We start from the raw sequence: 19,228 nt of genomic DNA, 5'->3' as shown, positions 1-19,228 counted from the left end.
TTGTTCTCATGAAGGAATCATTCTAAATCCATCACAATGTCCAGTCTCACGTTTGGTATTTTGCTGTGTCTATGATGCTCTGTTGTAGAAATATCTCCCATGAAGTAGATCTGAAGGAACTCAATTGTCCCATCAGTTAATGGAAGTAATTGTATGGTAAACTTGACCTTGCACTCTGAATGTGGGCATGAACCCATCCTTTCGTATTTGTTTAGTTGCACCGAAAGAAGTCATTTGAAAACAGGAATTGTACTTCCTCATGTTGTTCAAGAAATGCTTTGAAATTGGTGTTGATCCTGACATCAAAGAGTGTAGAGGTTTAGGTGGACGAAGTAGAGATGGCAGTTTCACCTTCACATTTGAGCAACACAATCCCAGTGACTCTCCTTTCCATTTTAGAGCTGTACAATGAAAACAGATATGATCCTTTCGGCCAATAACAGCAACAAGATGTTCATGATATGCAACCAGTCAGTTATATGCGAAAGCCATATTTTTTAAATTGTGCTGCATTGGTCCACGTGTTGCATCAGCAGCCCTTCGCCTATTGGCAGACAGCCTGGTTTGCTTTCCTTGAGATGTTTCATCCGCTCTTGCATCAAACATTTTTCCCAACCAAACATACCCCATGACCTCCTCCTGGTCACAAAGGAGCCCCATGCCCAGTTTGGTGGCGATCAGACACCCGGTGGACAAACAAACATACATCGACTACAGCCTCCCTTCCCTTTCTTCCGATGTTTTATCCGGTCTTGCATCAGCAGCCCTTCTCCTGTTGGTTTCCCTTTCTTGAGATGATTCATCCGGTCTTGCATCAGCAGCCCTTCTCCTGTTGGCAGAACGGGAACGTGTGCGGAACTGTCGGTTAAAGGTGCCCTGCGCTTCACCCCGAACATTTTTCCCAACCAAACATACCCCATGACCTCCTCCTGGTCACAAAGGAGCCCCATGCCCAGTTTGGTGGCGATCGGACGCCCGGTGCAGATTTGTATGGCGGACAAACAAACATACTTCGACTCTGCTTTATATATTAGATTTAAAAATATTTCTGCTTTTGCTATAGATTTAAATGCTTAACTCTCTTTTGTTGATTTCATTATACTTTGCCCTTTCTCTGTGCAGTTTTTCCCCCTTCATTGTATCTTAATAATGACAACTTAAATCGAGCAGATCAGACACCCAGGCAAACAACAGTGAATAATCAAAGGCTGCAGCTACTTTAGAGTCAGACCCACTAATTAGTAAATAATGGATTAATTATAACAATTAGAACACTTTGAAAAGTAGAAGGAAAAACAAGATGAAAATACTGTTAAAAAGAAAAAAAAATACATTATTCCTATACTGTATAAAGGCTTGGTACATTAGAATATTTTTTTTAAATTAGAAAATTAGTTTTCTAATTTCTATATTGTTCCCTAAAGACAGAACTTGGGAAATATCAGTTAATTTAATAAGCCCAGGAGTTCAGTTAAAAACAGAAATTGGTCAGAACAAAAACTTGCAGCCACAGGGGGTCCCCAGGACCAGGTTTGGGAAACACTGTGCTAGGACCTTGTCTCCTCATTCCTGACATAAATAAATCTTCATATACAAGTTGCATCTGTTGCTAATAATATCCACTGGCAGTGCCAGTTCTAGCTTTTTTGCTGCCCTTGCCAAAAGTTAAGATGTTGTGCACCAACCACGGAGTCTTGAAGAAAATTGCTATACATATTATTGCACATCAAATACCTCGGAGATTAAAGGGAGTCATACCTAGGTGGATACGCCTATTACAGCTGACAAAATGCTGTCCCCTGAAAATTTAACCGCCCTATAGTTTGCCTATATGGTGCTGCTGGCTCTGTCTACACACAAAATTTATTTCAAAGCTGCAACAGCAATGAAGAATCTGACAATGCTTTCATGAATTGCTGATGGAAAATAAAAAGAAAATTGGGTCAATTATTTTATGTTTTCAGGCAACTTGTAATACTACTGGTATTTTAGGTGCTTCATATTTTTGATCATGCAACAAAATTTGTATCGGTATGTAAAATTAAAAGCTAACTCCTTGCCAATAATGGAACTTATAAATTATTTATATTCTGCCACATCAGGTTTTTCTTATACTGTAGATTTTTCTTTTCCTGAGAGAGTACAATCCAAATGATTTGTGGACCAGAGCAGAGAAGTAATTATCAGCATTTCACTTTTTTATCTTCCATTTCTTTCTAAATATTTTATGAAAAACAAATCTATCATAAATCTTATTTTTGGACATTCTCACATTCTTTACACATTATCTTTAAATTATATTTGTTTTGATTGTTATGATAGTATGTTGACACCTGACCAACGTGACCAACACCAAAGTGACTTGTGACCTCATTGCACATCGGCTACTCGATCCAAGCCTTCTCAAATAATAATTTTGTTCTGGCTGCCCATAAGTCTGTTTATAATGACTTCAGGATTGTACTGACTGCTTTTTTTGAGTAGAACATGGAATTAGAAGATATTGCTAAGTCAAGGTGTCAGAATCAGAAAGATGAAAAGTTAAGCAAACAGTGCTCATGATGTGTACCAAGAATCATAGCCATTAAATGTGGTGGGAAAGTTTATAACCAAAAATAAAAAAAGAACACAGAACCAGAGCTAAATCATGAGTCTTAAATCAAAGTCAAAAAGCAGGGCTAAAATATTCATAACCATGAATTCTATTACAAACGGAGAATCCACAATCTTGGACAATCAGGAAATGCATAGTATGACCTTTATATCTTCAACTAGTTGATATCCCACATTGCACACTTTCAGTTGACCTGACATAAGCTGACAACTAACTCTCAAAATAGTGCATTTGAGAACAAAATGGCATTGCTGGAGAATGTTTATTTTTAACATTGTCAAAATTGTATCAAGTGTAAATACAGTTTTGACCATGAGATTCCTTTACCTCTAAAATCTCTAAAACAAAGTGTCAATGATTTTTACACACCAAGGAGAATTTATAAAAAAAAAGATAAAAACAAAAAAGAATAGCCTAACAATAAAAAAATGATAGACACATTAATAGTATAGGTAGGGGCAAGTTAGATGGTAAACTGCGGGTTCCACTGTTAATTTTTCAGCTAGTTAATAATAATAATAATAATAATACATTTCATTTATTCGTAGGCTCTTTTCTAAACACTCAAGGACACCGAACAATAGATAAAACAAACATTATAAACAAAACTAAAGTACAAAATTTAAAATCAGACAGATCAATTATAGTCGAAGAGAACACTAAGAAAACAATAAGCAATCAAAGAGAGATAATGTAGCTGTTTAAGAATAATCAAAATAAATAAGGGTTCAGTATCGTAGTGTTAATGTTAGTTTAAAGGGTTAATCTGGAGAGGAAACATAAATTGGCAAAACCAAAAGTCAGTTCTATGAAACGTTAGTTAATACACTAAAATTGAAATCAAAGCAAAATCAAAACTTTGAAATCTTAATAGGACAACTAACAAACATTTTTCTTTGATATCTGCAAACTCAGACAGTGGCACATTTGACGTGTTGATATTTGTAGTGGCATGTTGATGACGTCAGCCATATAGCCACCATTGCTGTGTCATGATAAGAAGGTGGCACATAGGAAAAAACAAAATGGCAATGGAAATGCTGCAAAATAATTTCTAACAACTTATAACCATTTCTATGATAAAAATTAAATGCAAAAAATGTCAGCATCCCAAAAACCCTAACTGGGAAGTAACAATTAATAAAATAAAGTTTAACAAAATGTTTCAAATAATAACTTCACTAGCAAGTTAGCCAAAATGAACCACTAAAACGCTTCAGCAGCACCTGCCGCCACTGTGGTCCTCCAGAATCAAATCAGAGCACCCATGGATTAAAGAACTAACTCTGGAAGGTTGCAGGAGCTCCTGGACTCCCAAATGGTCTCTTAATATTGATTAGTGATTTCCTAAATTTGAATATAGTGAGACGTCAAGCAAAATGACACCTTTTATTGGCTAACTAAAAAGATTACAATATGCAAGCTTTAGAGGCAACTCAGGCCCCTTCTTCAGGCAAGTTGTAATCAATTAATCAATCAATGGTTACATCTTGCCTGAGGAAGGGGCCTTAAAAGCTTGCATATTGTAATCTTTTTAGTTAGCCAATAAAAGGTGTCATTTTGCTTGACTTCTCATTGCATTCACAGTGGCTAACACGGTACAACACCCTAGGACTACGAAATTAAATAAAAACATATTACTTTCCCTTCAATTAGGAATGATATGCAGAAAAAGAAAACTCAAAAGAAAAATTCTTGGTGTGTCAGACTACCGTATATACTTGCGGATAAATTCTCCTGCGCATAAGTCGGGGCTTGGTTTTACCATATAATTTTTGTTATTTTATAATGTCAATCGTATAAGTTGAATATGGAAAGCTCACGCAATTGGTCCAAGAGCTTATGATATGCTAACGCCTACCTGAGAGAGTAACCACGGAGCATGCAGCCTTTTTTTCTATGTATTGTGCCTATGTGACCACACGGTAATACCCGAACTATTTCGAAGCAACGTTTGCACTGATTTGTGTTTTTTGTATCTCACACCCTCATATACAGTACCTTTATCGTAAGACCATACCTTATCTATGACGGAATGTTTGATCAGAAGAAATATGAAGATGGTTTTGAACTAAATGTCGTTGAAGTAGCGAAAGAAATTGGTAACTGCACTGCTGCAACAAAGTTTGATGTGTCTGAGAAACTGATGCGAGATTGGAGGAGGCAAGAAGATGAAAAAAAAAAATACTAATAATTTAAGTGTTGTATTTTTAAATGGGCGCATAAGTCGGGGTCTTTGTTTATGATTGATTTTTCGGGTTTCAAGACCCGACTTATACATGAGTATCTACGGTAAACAAATTGTTAAAGACAGTGGCAGTAAGCAAGCTAGTAGAGATTAGACTGTTGTCTTATTGACACATTTGTGCAATTTGTGCTATGAATTGGGCTTGTTTTTATTTTCAGTGGCTCCTTTTTATTGTATATTATGTCTTTTCTATTCCTTTTTTCGATTTTGATTACCATCTAATCTGTTAATTTTTCTTTTGATTTCAAATTAAAATCAGTAAACTATTTACATCTCTTTATGTTTGTTTTCATTCGGTTGTCACAATTTCGTGAATCGCAGCTACAACATTGCTATGCACATTCGACTGGGAACTGGTGGCATGGGATGTCATTATCATGATAGTTTAAAAGTCAGCACAGTATCCTTCTTATTTCTCTGAGATTGCTGAATCTGGGAAAAGCTTTTACAGTGAACTTTAGTGTCCCTGGTTTGTGATTCTGGTTCTGGATTTTTGACTATTTAGTTTAGAGTTTTGGGTTCAGCAACGTTACGTTTTGATTTTAACGTAAATGAACTGTTTCTGCCTTCACACTTCACTAGGCAGATCAATTTTATTGCCAAGTAGCTCAGAGCCCAATAATTTGGGTCATTACTGTGGTAGACATCAACATTTTAATCAAAGAAAGCAAATTATCCTCTAACAGGACAAATCAGTAATCAGGCAGGAGAAAAGCTGTTCATTGTATCTTTTAATTAACAACAATGATGGACGGATTAAAAGGCAGAAGTCTACGTGACCATCATCATCATCAAGCCCTTCCGTGAGAACCCTAAATCCAAAGAGGACTGTTTCATTTATGTTAGGTAGAATGCCCAGAGGGGACTGGGCAGTCTAATGGTCTGGAATCCCGACACATTTTATTTTTTCTCCAGCCGTCTGGAGTTTTTTTTGTTTTTTCTGTCCCCCCTGGCCATTGAACCTTACTCTTATTCGATGTTAATTAATGTTGATTTATTTTGTTTTATAATTGTGTCTTTCATTTTTCTATTCTTTAATATGTAAAGCACTTTGAGCTACTGTTTGTATGAAAATGTGCTATATAAATAAATGTTGTTGTTGTTGTTGTACTCCTCTGCAAAATGCTATACAGGGAGCATTCAGCATAGGTAGAATGATAAGAGAAACAAAGAAGAGAAGCTCATTTTATAAACTAATGAATTTACATACAGTGTCAATCAATGCACACATTTTACTCTGGTTGGTTCATTGTGTGATGGATGCCCCAAGTATGAAAGGATGGGGGAAGGCAGCAACTTGTGGACTCTGCCTTGCCCAAGATGCTGGATGGCAGCTCCCCTGGAGTATAGGGCTGGATTCCTGCAGGGCATCCTGGGACTTGGAGTTCAGTTCCTCAGCCCTGTTGGGTGCCATGGGTGCCGCTAGAGGGAGCTGTCGAAGGACGTACTAATGGATCATGTGGAGCTTCCGGGCTGACCAAAGAACTCGAGTTCTCCAGCTGGCAAGTCACGTGGGAGGAAGAACAGAAGCCCTTCCAGGTTGGGCACCATTTAACGGACGGCTGAAGATCCAGCAGGGGAGCTGGAGTCGAGAGGTGTAGGACAGAGCTTGCTGGGAGGTGTGGTGGAGAAAAAGAGAATTTATTATTGTGCCTGGTGTTTCTCTTGCCTGTTTATTTGTGGCTGTGGTGCTTGTGGGCACTTCATAGAAGGAAAAGAAGAAATTAAATCACTTCTTCTTGTTTTTAACCTGAGTCCTGTGTCTGTTGGGGTTAAAGGGGCAACAGTGACCCCTAGTGTCCACACATTTACAGTTGGTTTACACCTAAATGACTTTATAAAATAAAAGTCTGTTATATTATATTCTGGTTCTTATACCATTGAGTTGAGCCACCACCCTTGAAATTGCTGTGCTTATACTGTAACAATTGTCCATTCTGGTTGTTTACAGGACATCTGCTGACTTCTTTGTCATCTCTTAGTCATCTTTGTGTTGTTCACTTGACCTTTATCTCGTTTCCTCATATGCCTGAAAAATGTTCTGACATTTATTAACCCTTTACGCTATTTCTTTAAGATGAATGCCATGTTACCCTAAAATTATTCTTCCAAATTATGATTGTGCTTATGCTGTAGGTGACTGCAATTGTGCACAGACATCTCTGCAAAAAGCAACTCTGTAGCACTCTTATGTATTTCCTTACTGCAGTCTGGTTTTCTGGCAGGCTGATGAGATAGTAGTTGCAGCCCTTGTATCCAGTCGGTGTACAGTTAAAACTACTTTCTTAGTGATAATTTACTAACATGTTCATTAGATTCATGGCTATTATTTGATGCACAAAATCCAATGCTAAAAATATATTTAATTTTGCTGTGGTTACTTTTTAAAGTCTTTTGCTTTAGCACGAAAGCAGGCACATCATATGAAGGACAAAGAGAAAATGAGTATCAAGGGAAGCATATATAGAATCATAAAGTGTTTTGAATTGGCTGCAATTGCATTGCCTGTTGGCTGATTTTTAATGAATAGTTGCTTACACAGTACTTACAGTAAACTCCAAAAGTTGGCTTACATCCTGCTTAAATGTGTGTTTGAACCCTGCTGCCATCTAAGAAAGACCAACGTGAATAAAATAATTTGTACCTCCCGTCTTTGTTTTTTTTTTGTTTTCTTACACACAGACACCAACTAGAAGGCACCTGTTGGAGAGTCAGTTGTTCAGATGTGACAAATATATGACGAATATAGTTTGGGTTAGAATATGGTAATGCACAGTACAACTGTCTGATGATTTTTTTCTGTGCTTGTCATTTCACTATTTGTTTATTTTCCTGGGTCTAATGTACTCACCTAGTGCTCTTTTTATGTATAATCCACACAGCTCATAAAAAAGATTTTAAAATCATGAAGTACAACTGGTCACAGTCATCTTCCGTGGACTGCATGGAACATCCTGGCTTATAAATCCTAATAAACCAGTGCTTTTCCATGACGCCCTGTAACAGCTAATTCACATGCTCAGGAAGTGATGCCAGACGCTAGATTAAAAGCAGAATGATTTATTTTGGAATTAATCTCACAGCCCTGCCAGGACCTGCTAATGAAAGGGTTAAAAAAGCAAAGTTCACTCAGTGGGGATGGCCATCACTCTTACGTTCCTCCAAATGTCCACTCATAATCATGCCTTTTTTAAAACATTCATTCTTTTGCAGTCTGCGGAGCCTAATGGCACTCTGTGTGCAGTGTAATTAAAAAGGATTTCCCACAAAAACAAGGTAAAAATGAAAATAGCTTTATAACAACAGATGGGTGAAAAAATCACCAGAGCATACAGCACGTCGAAAAAGTCTTCATAATTGAAATATTTTGTTTATGACTAATTTGACGAATGTTATTCTTTGACGGGGATTACTGATATGCTGAAACAGAATTTAAAACAAGTGACATATAAAACTAGCAGTTTTTTTAGTTAAGTGACTAAAAAAAAAAAACGAACACCTAAGATTAATAAGCAAATGCTGCCTTCTCAGGAGATTTTATTCAGTTATTTTGTCAGCTCACTTTTTAAATCACAAGTTCACGGAGAACCAGTGTTGAGCATGGCTGGGAAAGTTCATTTCTGGGTGGGCATGCTTATCCATCAGAGGGCAGATTCACAATCCACCCCAAAATCACTTAATGAGTCTATCATTCTGTGCCAAAGGCTGGAGTACAATATGCTACCTCAGTTGGGGCTAAGCATAGATTTACCAGTCAAACCTTGCTTTCTTTCCTTTTGCATATTTTACATTTCAAATGTAAGAAGGGAGCCATTGGTTTAAGATTAACAGCCTTCAGCATGACTTATGATTGGCCAGCAGGGCTGTCTGTTAAGAAAGATGAGCTAAGTTTGTGTCTCTACATGCCATTCCAGAGCATTCAGTTTTAAAACGCTGTCAGTGAGGCACAGTGAGGTGTGCGTATTGAGCAGACTCCAATGGATTTCTTGCAGCTCACATTTATTTCCCTGGGTGCTGTGGTGGTGTTTTGTGCTGCTCTGAAGGTTTATTATTTCTTGAAGATTTTTTCCCCAAAGATCTGGTGTCCTGTGCCTGATCTCTTTTTCATCTCATTAGGAGAGTGGGCAGGTAAGCCTTCCTAATTACTGTACATACGGAATCTTAATGCTGTCTAACTCTAGGCTGTAATCTAATGTAAAGTCAGTCCGAGCAACTCACTCACTTCAGCTTTTTGTTTCTTTACGTAGCTATCAATCATTCAGAAGCATGTTTAAAAACACAGCAAAGAAAAACCATCTGCTTCCAAAAATGAACAAATTGTAGTATTACTATAAATAATGAATATATACTTTTTGTTTAAGCACATTTTTATGCTTCAATACTGCTAGATATGATAAATTGATGTTTCCTAAATTAGGATATTGGGAACAGAAAATTAAATTCACATTATAGTATATTGCATTATACTTTTTTTTTAATAGGTGTGCGCTGAAATATATGTCAGTTTTTAATTTATCAGTTATGGTTTTATGTTTGCAAATGTGAATACAGCTCTAAATCTTTCTTAGGAGAAAAACAGTACACAATAAAAACTAAATTAAATTGAGGTGAAATGTATACATTATTAAAGCAGATGTGAGTTTATTATATCTAAATCTGTATCTGTATTTATCTAGCTAGCATATATATTTATATATATATACTAGCTTTGTAAGCCTGTGCTGTAAAAAGCTCGGGCTCCTAGAAACTGTTGAAATCATCAGAAAAAAAAACTGAAATGCAGAGTCGACAGTTTTGTTTTGTGGATGTACTCGCCCACTTTGTCTATCAGCGGCTAAGCGAGTTTCTCTCTCCTGGGTGGTTTAGTTTTGACAATATGTTTGCCTCGCTTGTGTATTAGTGGCTAAGCGGGTTTGTCTTTTGTTGGTGGTTTCATTTTGGTGATGGATTTGCTTTCTTTTAGCTTCATGCTGTAGCCTTGCACTTCTTTCTTCTTCCGACTTGTTAACTTGGGGCCGCCTTGGTGGCTCTTTGAGCGTCATGCTGTAGCTTCGCACTTCTGGGCCAGACAGACAGACACACACACTTCCATGCGTAGAGGTTTATATATAAGATATTACTAGCTGTACAACTCATCTTTGATTGGTTAAAATCTAAGTAATCAATGCAGACCTTGGCATTAACGTTTGCAGTACATACATCTTTGTTATGTGCCATTTGGTACGGGATTCGTAAAAGCAGTGGTAATGTTTGTGATGCACCATCTATTTTACTGACAAAGCAACCAGACAGACACACAGGCAGTTACCTGGTGACCGGTGAACAAACTGTGAAGGAGCCCAGAAAAAGAGCTGGGGCACCTGCCAGGTTACCCCATTTAATCATTTAATCGTAGGTGCCAAAACAAAGAAACAAACCAATACTCATTCAGCGCTTTTGCACACATGGAAATCTGGCTTAAAGCATAAAACTACAAATATTAAGGATTCCATCAGTGGAATCTCCATCTCCATTGCCAGCTGATTCTAAATCGAGGCGCCATCTTCCAGGGAACCAACTGTTTTATTTTTTCTGGTCTCAATTGGAAGGGGCTGAATTTGGGTGCTAGGCATCTTCCTCGGGCTGTCTCTTGGAATTGTGGGTGAGAAAGAAGACAGTGTTAGTGCCAGTGCCCCCTATCATGGTGGGGTGGTACTGCTTAGCTTGACAGAGCTAGCTTTTTTTTTTGGTCTTTGATCCTATTGGTTTGCCCTTTGCTTATTTTGCAAAGCCAGAAAGGTGATCTCCAGGCACACAAGCATGACAGTATATATAGTATGTGTAATATAAAAATGAAAAAATGTGTACATTAAGCTGCCATATAAACAAATCTAATCAGTTATGAAAAGACTAACTTTGTATGACAGGTTTCACTTTTAACAATTAGAATTCATTCCTCATATACTAAGTATGATTATATAGTCAAAATTGATTCTATTGTAAGTTGGACTACATAGACTGAATATATTTATATTTATATATATATATATATAAATATATATATATATATATATATATATATATATATATGTATATATATATATACATCTATATATATACAGTGGAACCTCTAGATACGATCACCTCTGTACATGAGAAATTCAAGATAAGAGGAAAGTATGAACGAAAAATTCGGATCTAAATACAAGCATTGGCTCGCGCAACGAGCCACGAGCCAGGCTGTGGGTATACGTGACGCGCTTCCCAATCTGCCTCGACTCGGGGATTCACCCAAGCTGACGCCGCCAGATGGAGCCCTCCCTGCAGCATGAAGGTGCCCAGAAGACCAGCAGGGTATCCTGGACAATGGAGTTTTTATCCACAGCCCTGCTGGATATCATGGGGGCCACTAGAGGAGAACACAGAGAGGAACAATGAGTAGGAACAAAGAGTATTTGCCCTACACCCCGGAAGTACGTCCGAGTGACATGGACAAGAGGAATGACGTGCTTCCGGGTTGAAGAAAAAGGACTTTTTATCTGACCTGGAAGTGTTCCTAGTCACATGGACAGAGAGAGCGAAACACTTCTGGGTCAAGGACTATAAAGATTGTGGGAACATACTCAGACGATGAGCTGAGCTGGGTGGAAGGGTGGCAACGCGTCTGGAAGAGGAGGATTGGTTTATTGATTGTATTGTGTTATTTAATGAGTATTGTGGAGAGGAAGGTGCTTTGTGCACTGTTGATTAATAAAAAGTCATTATTTTGGACTTTTATCTGGTGTCTGGCGTATAGTCTGAGGGTTCAAGACGACTATAGCGCCCTCTATCTGTCACAATATATATAATATATATATATAAAACTACTGTATACAGTATGTATAAATTCTGTAATATAAAGATCAACATATATGCGTTTGTACAAGCAACAAATCTGTACTCCCTGTAATGGTCTTTTTACAGATCACAGTCCTATTACCTTTTTAAACAGTATGTTTAATTCTAATCAGACATTAATGCGTTGGTCTTTGATTGCTCAAAATTATAACCTAATTATTAAGCATAAAAAGGGTAAAGAAAATATAATTGCTGATGCTCTTTTTTGTATTAATGTATAGAAATTTATGATTAAAAGAAAAATATGTATTTGTAGACTTTTTTCTTTAGGGGTGGGAGTATGTTACAACCTACTCTAGACTTTTCTTTTTATACTCTAATTTGGTGTTTACCTTAATTGAGTCCTGCCCTAATTACCCACTTAAAATGCTTATTAATTAACTCACCTGGGTTATGGGTGTGGTGTAGGTTTATAAATTAAGCTTCTTTGGGTTTTAGGTCAGAGAGAGTATGTGAGTGAGAGGAGAAGGACAGAGCACTGTATGGGGAGCTAGGGTTGGATTGTCTGGCTTTGAGTTTTTGGTTGCTTATTAGAGAAATATATTTGTAAGCTAGCCATATAAGTAATAGATGCAAATAGTTTGTATCTAGCTGTAAACTTTGTGAAGTAAGACAGCTATGTTAGTGTGGTTTCTCCTGCCTTGCTTGTTTTGTGTAATTTTCTCCATATTTTGTGTGTTGTGTTTTTTGACAATACATGGAGCCTGTTTTTATTTAGCTGGTTTAGTTTATTTGTGTTTTGTCTCCCTAGGGATATATAAATAGACTGTACACAAGTGAGAGAGAGGGAGACAAAACACAAAAAACTAAATAAAAACATATATATATATATATATATATATATATATATATATAGAGAGAGAGAGACAGATAGATAGATAGATATAGAAAGATGCCCCGGACACTGAGACAGCCAGATGTCCAAACCACACATGTTTTATTCCTTAACACAATACCACAGTGCACAATTAGCCACAATGCTAACAGTCCTTTAGGCTTCTCACTCTCTTGCCACCTCTACTCCACATCTCTTCCACCCGACTCCAGCTCCCCGAATGGAGTGAGGCGGCCCCTTTTATGGCACACTCAGATGTGCTCCAGGTGCTCCTTGATGATCTTCCAGCAGCACTTCCTGGTGTGGTGGAAGTGCTGCCCTTGCACCCGGAAGCACTCCGGCCATATCTGGTTCCTGTTCCAGCAGCACTTCCTGCTGTGGCGGTTGTGCTGCGGTCCACGCACACCCTGGTGGTGGCCATGGACCCCCACAGGGATGAGCTTCCCAGCTCTGTATCTGTGGCTTTGATGGAATCCAGGGAAGCTGCCCTCTTACGTCCAGAGGAATATATTGCCCCTCTCCCGGTCCTTCCTTGTGCCACGTCCCAGTGGGGCAAGGTCCCCAGTTGTCTGATACAACATATACAGTATATATATATATATATATTGTAAAAGATGCAATAGCAAACAGTATAAAGGTTTGGGGTTTTCCGGCCCCGTATATTGTAACTGCTCCACAACAAAAAACTCAGGTCAAAATACAAACACAAAAACAGGTTCATATGCGCAACGCTATTCTGAGGCGTCGGCGGCCATTTTATAGGGGAGGAGCCAGAAGTGGAGGAATGTTGGGAAGAAACCGTGAGGGAGGATGGGACTGCTGACGTCAGGAAAGATGGCGGAGGAAGGGCGGAAGTAGACGTACTGGGAAGGCTTATGATGGCGGAGCGTCTCTTTTCCTGGAAGACATTAAAGGAGAAAGGTTAGTACTCTGCCACTCCCTGCCGGCGAACATCTTTCGAAGCAGTTTAAGGTCCGTCCGCGGTCTCCTATTCGCTTGTGCGTGACACGATATATATATATATATATATATATATATATATATATATATATATATAATTTAGATTCCATAACCTTGGTCTCAATTAATCAAGTGCACAAAATGGATAAAGAAGCAATCAAAGAAGCACACAGTCTATACAATTTACTTTATGGTTGTGAGGACCTGAAGCCTATTTTTGCAGCACTGGATGTAAGACAGAAACCATACAAATGAAGGCAAAACAGCCACCTTCAGTAAATCTGTTTTATATATTTAGATTTACATACTCTACACACTGTACGTATATACTATAGGGTGGTCCAGATCTAATTATGCATTTTTCATTACGCTATAACTTATTAAGTTTATTACATAGAAAATCACCCGAAAAATCCCGGACCATCGAGAAGTGTGAGAACTGACGACATGAAGAATCGTCTTCGCGCCGAACTGGAATTGTCCCAGCATAAATCAAAGTCACCCAGGCGATATGGATCTGCATAAATAGATGTGGACCACCCTGTATATGCCATATTTGAGTCTTTTTGTAAATGTCTGACAATATGATTAATGAGCAAATCTAAATGCAATGTTTTATTAAACAGAAAAGAAAGAATTATAATCTTGCTCTGGGATAAACAGATAGTATATGACCTTTATATAATTTGTTAAATTGATGAGAAAATGTAATTATCTATATTGACAAATAACAAAGAGCTAAAAATAAGTAAAATATTCATGTCATGCAAATCAGGCTTGCACAAAACTTTGCAAGTACATACTGAAGCATACGTTCTGCTGTTGATTGATACCTTCATACTGTAATGAAAACAATATGCTCAAAAGATAAGCCATGGCATAATCTTTTTAGGATTACTGTAAGGCCACATTCCTGCATTATGTTGTTTTGAAATTGCAGTGTCATTTTCATCTCATACATGCTCTTGTTTTACCTTTTGTTGTGCTATGAGTGCTGGTATTCTATATTTTTTTGTATTCATGATGAAAAGAATTGTTTTGGTGTAATCTAATGAAACAATGTGGCACATTGGCTAATGCTGCTGCTGTCTCGGAGAGACTTGGGTTCATGCCCGACTTGCACAATGTCTGGAGTTATTTTCTGCCTTTTCCTTGTGGATTTTTGTAGGTAATCCAGTTGTGTCTAACATCACAAAGTCGGGCAGATTAGATTAAAATGCGTCTCTAAATTTTCACCAGGAGTTAACGTGTGTGTCGCTGTACTGTGGGATGGAAAGGCATACCACCCAGAGTTAAAAGCTGCCTTGATGATACTAAGATGAACTAAAACAGTTCTTTTATATGAAAAAAAAACTTTAAAAAAGACTGATGGATGGACAAAACAAAATCTCGATCTTGCTGTGTGTCCTTGCTTAGTGTAGTGCTACACACTTTTCTGATGGTATTTAAACGCAAGGGCATCTAAAGCATCTCGCTAATCCGGTTTTGTTTCTCGTGGCGCTGGGTGGTGCTGATATTTTTTCACTTGTTCAAGTAAGAATTTCTCCTTCTCAATTACTACTTCTGCATTTTCTCCTGCTGTGGTGGTTCTTAGCTCATATTATTTAAGTAATGTGTTTTTTTACAGATAATGTTAGATGGTATGTTCTTACAGTGCTTCTCAACAAAATATTAAGTAAATTAAATTCTGAATTTTGCTACTATTAAGCTTGGCACACCTGGATTTGGGCAGTTGATCCAATTTTTCCTGGGAAATCTTCTTCGGCTCCTTTAGATTGGATGAGAAAACTGCCATCTTCAGGTTGCTCCACAGATGTTCCATGAGCTTTAAGTCTGGGCTTTGGCTGGGCCACTCAAAGGCAGTTGGACACTCATCCTGAAGTTGCTCCAGCGTTGTCTTGGCTGTATACTTTGGGTCTTTGTCAGACTGAAAGGTAATCCACCACCCAAGTCTGAGGTCACATGCCCTAGAGCAGGTTAAATTCTTAAGGGTCCCTCTGTATTTGACTACATTCGTCCTTCCCTTGATTCTTCCTATCAAATGCATCCATATAAAATTAAATCTGCAAGAGAAGAAACTGCAGAATTTGAAGGAGTCTGAATACTTTTGTAAGAGTTTGCTGTGTTTGCGTTTTCTAGAGTAATTTCTGATTTTACATATTGTACTTGAGGAAACGGGAGGAGTGGAATGTCAGTGGTTTCTTTGCCAAAGTGAAACTAGGGGAAGAGCCTTGTACTTTGTTTCATAATTTATGAAGAAAAATGGTGGAGACAGAGTGTAGGTGAGAAAGAGTGTGAAACTAGTGACTGGGTAGCGAATTAGAGCTAAGCAGGGCTGTCGCTTGGGGTGAAGCGATGACCCCACTGCCTCACTGCACTTCAGTCAGGGCAGTATTTTAATAAAATATATATTTTTAACATTACAAAATAACAATACAAAAAAGTTATCCATGATCCTAAGAATTACACACACATCCAGTGCCTTATCAAAACGGTTTCATGCGCCTTTTGAAGCTACATGCTGGTTCGTGGTATTGGTGTTCATTTCTCTGATCTCTCTCCCAAATCTTTACAATTAATAAAAATAATTCCTCAGACAGATGCAACCTTATAAACATGAATAACAGCTAAATGTTAGCTTCAAATTCTTCACAGCCCAAGACATCTGTGACTTAGTCATGTGGCCATGCTTGGATATTTATTCGCCAGCTACTTATTCAGACTTTCAGCTCCACCCCTAAAATCTGCTGTATTGCCTGTATTTATCCAGTAGATGTCGCTAAAAACATATTTTATAACATACAGTGTTTAAAAATTGTGAACGGTCCCATCTGCATCAATTGCTATAACCTTATTGTTTCTGTACACCATCTTGAAACAAAGACACTGGAATATGAAAATGCATGCAGAATTTAGTCAGCAGGTTCAAAGATATTCAAAGATGTCTTCAGTGGAATCATCACAACCGAATACATCTCTCAGAATATTATGCATTTGAGGTGTGACATTTTGCAATACACGTAAGAATTTTATGTGTGTGTGTTTGGATTACACATTTCTGTAAAATGAATTGTGTATATATCACGAGTGAACAAAAGCGCTTTCAACTTACAATTTACATAACACTACATACTATACGATTATATTTGTTGAGTATGAGTTTGTGTTCCTGTGACGATGCGGGTTCGCTCCATGCTCCCATTCAGGTTCTGAACCCGACACCGTTGGTAATGTCACCAATGAGCTAGACAGTGAGGCACAACAAAGCAAGGGGATGGTGCAAAAGTGCCAAGTGCTTTTATTAAAACCAGCAAACGAAACAGTGTTCAATTAAATAAGTGCAGTGTTTCAAAAATGTCATTAAATAAATAATCCATTAAAACGAGTGAATAAGTGGAGGTTAAAATCCAACAGAAAAAAAAAATCCTTTAAAAAAAACAACTAAGTTAAAACAATGGCTGGAAGCTGTCCTTTTAAAAAATAAAGCCCAGTGCATTCATCTTCTGGTGACTGGCGACTCCCCTGGTGCATTGCCTGGATGGGAGAAGCAGGGGAGTCACCCTAGCTGCAGATGACCTGCTCTACCTACTGGTCTGCAGGATTCCTGATCCCTGGCTTCGTATCTGCTCTCCCCAGACCGAGACTTGGGTTCCCCAGCGACCAGGATGCTCACGCTAGGGCATCCACCTCCCAAGCCTCCTGACTCCCACTGTCTTCCACGGCGAGTCATCCTTCTTCTGGTCACTCCCGCTCCTCACAAAATGCTCAGCGGGAGCGACCACAATCGACTGCCCTAGCTCTCAGCCACACACCCTGCTAAGGCTCACTGCTCATCTGCCTTCTTTGCTCACTCACACACCAGCTTTCTCCTGCCTGCTTCCTGCCACCTTCTTCTCTTCTCTTAACTTCCGTACACTTTTTTTTCTCCCCTCATCTTCCCCTGCTAGCCGTCTCGTGCTTCTATTTATTACGGGGACGTGGATCAGATGTGGCAATTAGCAGCTCCCGGGAAACAATTACGGATTTGGACAACTCCTCACCTGTGCACTTAAGCGAGGTTCGCCAGCATCACGAATTCACCCAGGAACCGCTTCCGACCACAAATACCATGCCCCCTCTCTAAGCCGTGAGTGCGCCGATTATTTATTTAAAAAGTGCCCAGTTGACTTGAGCTGTGGACCCACTACACCACAGTTTCACATTGGGAAAATCAAGTGCAAAATTTATTTTATTAGCAATGACCTAAAACAAATGTGAAACGAGACTTGGCTCCTTCACTTATCAGTTACAAAATCAAGATGAGGTACAAAGTTCATTTTAACAATGATCAGACATTAGAATAATTAAAAGTCCAATATGTACTTAACTGAGGTATGAATGTTATCTTCATGATTCCTGAAACCTTCAGTGACAACAGTGGAAGGAGAAAGATGGGCCTGTAGGGATAAACTATTAAAGCCACAGTTTGGTTCAGTAGATTTTTGTAGTCAGAGAAGGTTCCCATTTTGGGAAGGAAAGGAATGGGGAATTTTGGTATTGGTCAGTGTTTAGTCATTCTGGACACCTTTAGCTTTTGTTTTGTGGCTACATGTTGTTTGTTTCTTATATCTTTCAGTTAATGGTGTAGAATTGGATTAGTTTTTGGACTTAATTCTGTTTTTGGGAACTTTATCATTTTTAAAGTCTTGTCTTTTTTTGTTTTCTTGGAAGAGTCGCTGCTTTGGATTTAAGTTTGTTTACTATTGCTGTGAGTTTTTTCCCAGAAGGCCTGGTTTTCCTGTCACTAGTGCACCAGTATTTAAGCTGGCATCAAGTTGTATGTGACATATGGGGAAGTTGAGGACAAAAACTAAACATTTTTTCAGGGTCTAGGCGTTGCTTAAAACATTTTCTGGGCTAAGACCTTTGTGGGTTTTTACCTGATTTCTGAATCCTGATTTAGCTTTGCTAGTTCTTTATGACTTCTGTCTCCCATTTTTAATCATTAGCTCCACCTTTTTGGGTTTGTTTTTTGACTCATCCACCTTCTGGTCCTTGTGGAAAAGTGGATTTTCATTTCTGAACCTGGAAACCGGTAAGAGATTTCATGATGATACCTCTATGTTAATTTCACATTTCCTGTCAAAACACTGAAACCATAAACATGTCTGAATATTAATGCACAAAAGCATGTATTGCTAATGATAACTGGCTGACAAGACATCAACGTGAGTTAAGACTATAATGTACACCATATTAAGACTCAGAGTGTACTTGCAATTTAGGTACTTTTCTAGAAGATGCCCTGCTAATTTCCGCATGACACCGCATCACATTTCACACTGTCATGGTATTGTCATGAATTATGAATTTCACTTTTTAAATAGATTATATTGTTATATTTTGATGAAGTCTGCGTGTTATCTTGCAAAAATTTAGCTGAATACTGTAATGAGAAAATCCGGTGTATGTTAAAATTATTTTTATTAAATTTGCACACAAGTTTATGCAGTCTACACATACCGGTAACAGCGTTTGATGTAAATAGCCCTGTATGGGGTTGGTCAGCCATAGGCCTTGCATATCCCTGAGGCCACCTCTTCACAGAAGCTTGTTCTTTTCACAACCCACCTTAGCAACAACCAATGAATCTATCTTGTCAGCGTTATTTGAGAAGAGATCTTACAGGTTTTTGGAGAGTTTAGGCTGAGTCACT

At 38.3% G+C, this 19,228-nt stretch overlaps 1 protein-coding gene across 1 annotated transcript in view; it reads left to right on the top strand.

The window, feature by feature from the left end:
* The first annotated feature begins 8,779 nt into the window (after positions 1 to 8,779).
* hsd17b3 (hydroxysteroid (17-beta) dehydrogenase 3) overlaps positions 8,780 to 19,228 on the top strand; it is a 54,576-nt gene continuing 44,127 nt past the window's right edge. Inside the window, exon 1 of the mRNA XM_039758862.1 lies at positions 8,780 to 8,990. Coding sequence (XP_039614796.1) covers positions 8,840 to 8,990 — 151 coding nt within the window. The 5' untranslated portion in view covers positions 8,780 to 8,839. The remainder of the gene's footprint in view (positions 8,991 to 19,228) is intronic.

This window comes from Polypterus senegalus, chromosome 7, assembly GCF_016835505.1.
Source record: "Polypterus senegalus isolate Bchr_013 chromosome 7, ASM1683550v1, whole genome shotgun sequence".
Classification (NCBI taxonomy): domain Eukaryota; kingdom Metazoa; phylum Chordata; class Cladistia; order Polypteriformes; family Polypteridae; genus Polypterus; species Polypterus senegalus.
This window is presented reverse-complemented; position numbering and strand designations above follow the sequence as displayed.